Below are 7,623 nucleotides of genomic sequence, written 5' to 3'. Positions count from 1 at the left end.
TCCTTACTAAACCTATCCACTTCCTGCTTCACCATCTCCACACCATCCAACCTTCTCTCTCTCTCTCATTTTCCTCTTTCATCAGCTGCTCAAAATGCTCCCTCCATCTTCTCAACACACTCTCCTCACTAGACAACACATTTCCATCTTCATGCTTAATTGCTCTAACTTGCAGCACATCCTTCCCAGTTTGGTTCCTCTGCCTGGCCAATTGGTACAAATCCTTTTCTCCTTCCTTAGTGTCCAACCTCTCATACAGCTTCTCATATACCTTTTTCTTGGCTTTTGCCATACCGCTGTTCACCTGCTGCTGCATCTCCTTGTAAAATATTATAAGTTTAGTCAAGATAAAAAAAAATAAAATAAAAAAATGAATAAATGTTATAATGGAAATACAGCAGTAGGTTCAAGCGAAACAGAGGAAGTTTAGTGATGCCCTTTTACTGTTCTCTTAAGTGATCATATTTATACCCTAAATCACACTTTACAGCTTTAACCAAAACTTTAAACAAAACCCTTCACAGTGATATTTATATAATCACATAAACACAAAGATAAAACATTTTATTTGTATAAATACAAAATTTGATTTGCATACCCAATCTCTTTCACTAATCACCATAAGGGTCAATTATTAACATTAAACATCAAATGATCAAATTGAATCTCTACAAGCACAACAGCATGGGGTTTACCTTAAAAAAATGTGCAACAACCAATCATTGAAGAAATCTCTTATAGGGTCAGGAATATTTTCATGCATTACAGAATCAGTAGTTATTTAGGCCACTTTTCTACATACAAAATATTTAATTATTGTAATTGGTGGATTTTAGTTTTCTGAGTAACAAACACCATGTTTAGCTTGTTTGTTTTCTTTGGCAGGTTGAACTTGTCTGCTGCCTGAAATACATTTAAAAGTTTCCTCCTGCTGAATTCATCTCTCTTTGTGCTGCTACTGTTAATGTAAAAGCTACAGTGAGACAGTGTGAGCACTGCTGAGCATAACTAGTGTGAGGTGAACTAGAAATCAAATGGCACAACACTTGAATGTCACCAAAATGTGTACAACTGTTTTAATAAACTGCTCTGGGGCTTTAAAGGGCTTCATAAAGTTACTGTTTCAGAAACAGGTAAATGCCTGAGTTAAGTGTGAAAGAGTGAAGTGGACAAAGATCCAACTTTTATATTAAATCAATGCGTATAAGAGTCTGTAGAGATAAACACTTAGAGAGTGTGTATTAGGGATTATGTATGATAAATTGTGTGTGTGTGTGTGTGTGTGTGTGTGTCATTCAGACGTGAATCTGAAGTGACAAATATTTACATTTTATTTAAGTAACGTGATAAATGTTTAGAGTTGAGACACAGTGTGATCTGCATTTATTTCATTAATAGTACTTGATAATGTCTGTTTTACCTCTAAAAGAGCTTCAACATTTATTTACAGCTGAGCAGATATTCTGTATTTCATATTGAAATGTTACTGCTTATTTAAATAATGGTTTTAGTATTAAATTATATACATAACAGATTTTTATTTTTACAGAGTCTCCTAAACCTGTGGTGATTATAAAGCCTGATACACATGTGTTCAGAGGAGAAACTGTGATGTTCAGGTGTGAAATACAGAGCGAAAAAGACACAGAGTGGACATATGACTGGTATAGGAATGATTACACACTCTACCCATACTACACAACACAGGAGTTCAGTATCAGCTCTGTTACAGAATCATATAGAGGGAAATACACCTGCAGAGGGTGGAGACACAGTGACAATCAGATCGAGACGAGTGATTCTGTTACTCTCACTGTATCAGGTGAGTGTGTAAACACGTTATTAATTATAAAGTATATGTGAAAGTGATGACTATTTTTCAGATTGTGTTCCAGATTTTATTGAATGAGAAACAAAATTGTATAAAGAAACAAAGTCGTGTTAAAATGATGTTGTTCCTTTCACTTACTTTTCAGTTTTTTTTTTTTTTTCTGATATAAAATAAATACATTTGATTTAATGTATAACTACAGCTTATTAGCCTTTGTGATTGTTGTAACATTTTTCCTTGTTAATGTTTCACAGCTTTAGAATTAAACATTGTTATTTATAAAACATCATGGGGCAGTACACTGACCTTTTACACTTCAGTTCTATCATTGTTTTCATTTTTGTAGACGATGTACTGCTTCTAAACTGTTAAAGTCAATTTGCTTTAACCATTAAAATAAACACTGTGTCCACATGCTTCATTCAGCACAGAGATAAAACAACTGCTTATGCTGTACAGTGGTACCTTAACCTACGAGTTTAATTTGTTTCGTGGACGAGCTCGTATCTCAATTTACTCGCACATTAAATCAATTTTCCCATTGAAAATACTTAAAATGGCATAAATCTGTTCCAACCCTCAAAATGACACCTCATTTTTTATGTTTCAAGTTATTAAATAAGAAAAAAACATTTCTAAATAACAAATATTGTATAAAAACATAATAGAAAGAGTAGGTAAAGATATAATAATAGCCTCTGTTATGCCATCTCCTGCAAACTGCTTCTCCGTCAGCCACACCAACAGACGTCCGGAGCTTAGAAATTATTTTAACAGCCTTGACTGGCGTTATAACCACAAGCGACTAATTCTGCTTCAAAATCGTGCAAATCGTAGACGTTGAACGTGCGTATTACCTGGCCAAGTCTTTTACTCGCATACCTTGTTCATGTTTCTCAATAATTTCACACTTTAATTTAATGGACATCATCTTCCTCTTCTCAGCATTGTCACTAGAACTTACTTTATTGGGAGACATGGTTACAAGAAAGTTAGAAGAAGGAATTTGCACCAAACATGAAGCACAAAGCAAGAAACCACGAGCACAACGATTCACAGTGTTTACTCTACAATGTGAACACGTGAAGAGAACGAGAGGGTGTGTTAGAGGCTGGAGGAAGCTGTGGAGTCACTGCTCACTACACCATCTAGCAGCGGCGTCTCAAGCTCCTACCTCAATTTTTTGCTCGCGTAACAAAGCAAAAAATCGACCGAGTGACAACTCGTACCTCGTAAAACTCGTACATTAAATCACTCGTAGGTCAAGGTACCACTGTAAATGTAAATCCAGTTCTTCATTATTTCATATCAACAGTAAAACCCACACCGACTGTGAGTGTGACTCCTCAGAGCTTCATCTACACTGGAGACACAGTTACTCTGAACTGTAATCTGCAGTCTACTGGATGGAGCTTTTCCTGGTATAAAGGTAACCAGAAATCACCTGAACCCCAAAATACCAACCCACTCAGTGTGATAATCTCTAATGAAGGACAAACAACATACTACTGCAAAGCACTCAGGGGAAACTACGAGTCAGAGTTCAGTGCTGCAGCTACAGTTACAGTTAAAGGTACGTCATGTTTTCTACATTTTCACTGTAGATTTAAAGTTAGAAAGAATGTAGGAAAAACTTAATTGTTTTAACATTTATTGCTATTGTATAATAATATAATATGATGTATAAATGATGATTACATGTACTGTTTGTTACATTTTTATTATCTTTGTATAGCGAGACCAAAGCCTGTAGTGAAAATACACCCAGCTGTGAATGTGTTCATTGGGGAAACTGTCACTCTCACATGTGACATACAGACTGGAGGATCCTGGAAGTATCACTGGTATAGAAGTAATGAAGAAATCAGAGCTGCTGCAGGAGAGAAGACCTACACAATCACTGATGTTAAAGACTCTAATAAAGGTCCTTATAGCTGTAAAGGAACTCAATCATCAGACCCAAAATACACACAGAGCAGTGATGCAGTTACACTGACTGTAGCAGGTGAGTGTTTTGTCTCACATATTCTCTCCTATGAACAATTTAAAGTGTAGACGTATTTCTCTTAATGCACGCGGACATCAACACTGTAGAAGTAAATAAACAGACCATAAATAACAAACATCAGTCCCACATTCAATTACATGGAAACACATACGATTTTAAACTCGTAAATAAACAACAAAATACATCCACATACCACTTTTACCTGCTTGTGAGCTAAGAGAGGGGAATATATCTTGAAGTCTCTTGATTGTGTAACCGAGCGTTTTGAAAAGGGGCAAGTTTGACTAAAAATACTTTTCACTAGGAAAATAACAGAAACGGAAGCAGGATTCTGTGAAACAACCAGTCCGACTTTTTATTGTGCTTCCAGACCAGAACAGCATCAATGTGCGCAGGTGCAATAATATATCTTTCTTGCTTACGGCAAGTCCCGAGGGAAAAAAAGAAAACTATACCACCTATAAAATGAACACAGCGCCCTCTTGAGCTATCACACACAATTACACCCAAAAAGTCTTTTACAATTGGATGATTATAATGGCAAAAGGAAACACATGAAATAAAATTTATAAAAGGTTATTTAAAATAATAAAAGGTTACGGAAATAAACCAGTAGCGCACAAGCGCCATCTAGTGGAAACAGGTATAAACTCAGGAAGCTTTGTGATAGTAAATACACATGGTATGAAATGTACCACCACAGACCACCTATAAACATATTTTTCCACAAAAATAACTTTTTTAAACAAAACTAAGGACATTGGCTAATGGACAGCTGTTTGGGGTTTATGGGTAAACAAATTAATCTCCATTTGACTTAAATGCAAATAAGCATTACAACTTAAATATTGTTATTTAACACACACACACACACACACACACACGCGGAATCTATACTGTGGATACTTTACAGGTTTTGTACAATGTTTAATTTATATAACTAGTTGCCTTGTTTGTAAATTGTATGCTCAAGACAGAAAAACAGGCTCCTGGCTACAGTCAGGAGGTGAAAATGGCAGGAAATAAGTACAATGATATTGTGTTCTGCAAATAAACAGAAGTGCTAATTGTAAGAAAATAAGGGAGACAACAGACAAGCACAAGCATAACAGTTTATTTAACATAAGAAGAAACATGAACTGATCAGAAAATCAGTGTCAGTCAGTGTGTCAGCATGTGTATGTAATGTAGAGTAGTAATAGTTACATCAATCCAAAAATAAGACAATGGAAATCCAACCCAAACTGAAAGTGCTGTACAGTAAAACCAGTAGAACATTAGAATAATAGAATAATAGAGGGTTATGTTCAGTATAAACATTCACAGGGACTCTCCCTCACTTACACATCAATGTGCTGAAGGGTGCAAATTAAAGATAAGCTTCTTTTTTAATTATCAACAGTTTCTATAATAAATGTAAAACTTATATGTAAAGAAGCTTCGAGAACAGTCAAGTCCAGTACAATATCTTTCAGTTCTATCATTGTTTAAATTTTTGCAGATGATGTACTCCTTTTAAACTGTTTAAAAAAGTCACTTTGCTTTTACCTTTAATATAAATACTGTATCCACATGTTCATTCTGCACAGAGATAAAACACCTGCTTATGCTGTAAATGTAAATCCAGATCTTCATCATTTCATATCAACAGAAAAACCCACACCGACTGTGAGTGTGACTCCTCAGAGCTTCATCTACACTGGAGACACAGTTACTCTGAACTGTAATCTGCAGTCTACTGGATGGAGCTTTTCCTGGTATAAAGGTAACCAGAAATCACCTGAAGCCCAAAATACCAACCCACTCAGTGTGAGAATCTCTAATGAAGGACAAACAACATACTACTGCAAAGCACTCAGGGGAAAGTCAGAGTTCAGTGCTGCAGCTACAGTTACAGTTAAAGGTACGTCATGTTTTCTACATTTTTACTGCACATTTAAAGGTAGAAAGAATGTTGGAAAAACTTAATTATTCTAACATTTATTGCTATTGTGTAATAATATAACACGATGTATAAATGATGATTACATGTACTGTTTGGTACACTTTTATTATCTTTGTATAGCGAGACCAAAGCCTGTAGTGAAAATACACCCAGCTGTGAATGTGTTCATTGGGGAAACTGTCACTCTCACATGTGACATACAGACTGGAGGATCCTGGAAGTATCACTGGTATAGAAGTAATGAAGAATTCAGAGCTGCTGCAGGAGAGGAGACCTACACAATCACTGATGTTAAAGACTCTAATAAAGGTCCTTATATCTGTAATGGAACTCAATCATCAGACCCAAAATACACACAGAGCAGTGATGCAGTTACACTGACTGTAGCAGGTGAGTGTTTTGTCTCACATATTCTCTCCTATGAACAATTTAAAGTGTAGACATGTTTTTCTCTTAATGCACGCGGACATCAACACTGTAGAACTAAATAAACAGACCGTAAATAACAAACATCAGTCCCACATTCGATTACACGGAAAACACACACGATTTTAAACTCATAGATAAACAACAAAATACATCCACATACCACTTTTACCTGCTTGTGAGCTAAGAGAGGGGAATATATCTTGAAGTCTCTTGATTGGATGATTATAATTGCAAAAGATAACACATGAAATCTTTCGATGATTCTGTAGCATCGTTCATCTCTTCATGCAGATCATATAACAGGAAGTGCCATAAGGCATGATGGGAATAAAATAAAACATCACCAAAACTCTTAGAAAAAAATAAGTCTTGCTCAAGTAATCAACAATTGAGTATGGAAATCACAATCAAAATTATACAAACTAAACTAATAAAAGGTTACCGATTTAAGCCAGTATCTAAGTGCACAAGCGCCATCTAGTGGAAACAGATATAAACTCAGGAAGCTTTGTGATAGTAAATACACATGGTATGAAATGTACCACCACAGACCACCTATAAACATATTTTTCCACATAAAACTTATTCCAACAAAACTAAGTCATGAGCTATTGGGCAGCTGTGGGGGTTTATGGGTAAACAAATAAATCTCCATTTGACTAATATGCAGAGAAGCATTACAGCTTAAATATTTACTATTTTATTTAACACACACACACACACACACACACTCACACACACACACACACACACACACACACACACACACACACACACACAAACACAGAGAGAGAGAGAGAGAGAGAGAGAGAGAGAGAGAGAGAAACTGAAAGTGCTGTATACAGATGAGTGTGTAATGAGAGAGCTGTGGTCATGTGACCATGATCTCCATCAACCTCAAATTCAGAATGGTCTTCAGTGCCCTTTTGGCAACTGAACATTCACCTTCTCTCTCTTCTCTTTAGTTGTTACCAGGTGGTAACTTTTAAAGCATTAAACTCATGAGATTCAGTTGTGAATGAAAACTTCACAGACACAGTTACTAACACAGCTATGAGATGGTCACATACACACACTATTAAAACATCCTCCATGTCTAGATAAAGACATCTACATTTTCCACCTGCTTTATTTCTAGCAATCTGAATTCTGATAACACATTTACAGTAATGAGGAGAGACAAATAGTTTGTTTCATGATTTGAAGAAAAAAATATATATTCTACTTCTGTTTATTTTAAATAATATTTTGAATCACACTTTTGTCTTTTTTGACATGATGTTCACGAATATATCTGATAAACACACAGTATTTTGGAGTCTTTAATGCATCCAACTGATTCACTTCATAAACACTGCCTACATGAACTAAAGGCTCAGTTTTTTAGATCAATTAAATGTTACAATATTT

The 7,623-nt window shown here is 35.5% G+C and overlaps 1 protein-coding gene across 1 annotated transcript; it reads left to right on the top strand.

Annotated features, from left to right (window-relative positions):
* The first annotated feature begins 1,536 nt into the window (after positions 1-1,536).
* Positions 1,537-6,224, top strand: LOC124382488 (leukocyte immunoglobulin-like receptor subfamily B member 2). Its single transcript, XM_046844568.1, has 5 exons — positions 1,537-1,822; positions 3,147-3,404; positions 3,567-3,836; positions 5,491-5,742; positions 5,905-6,224. Exons 1-5 carry the CDS (start codon positions 1,612-1,614, stop codon positions 6,222-6,224), a joined length of 1,311 nt encoding a protein of 436 aa, XP_046700524.1. The 5' UTR covers positions 1,537-1,611.
* Positions 6,225-7,623: the final 1,399 nt, after the last annotated feature.

The sequence above is a fragment of the Silurus meridionalis genome, unplaced genomic scaffold (genome assembly GCF_014805685.1).
Source record: "Silurus meridionalis isolate SWU-2019-XX unplaced genomic scaffold, ASM1480568v1 Scaffold505, whole genome shotgun sequence".
Lineage (NCBI taxonomy): Eukaryota > Metazoa > Chordata > Actinopteri > Siluriformes > Siluridae > Silurus > Silurus meridionalis.
The sequence above is the reverse complement of the archived record's forward strand: the minus strand, read 5'-3'. Positions and strand labels throughout refer to the sequence as shown.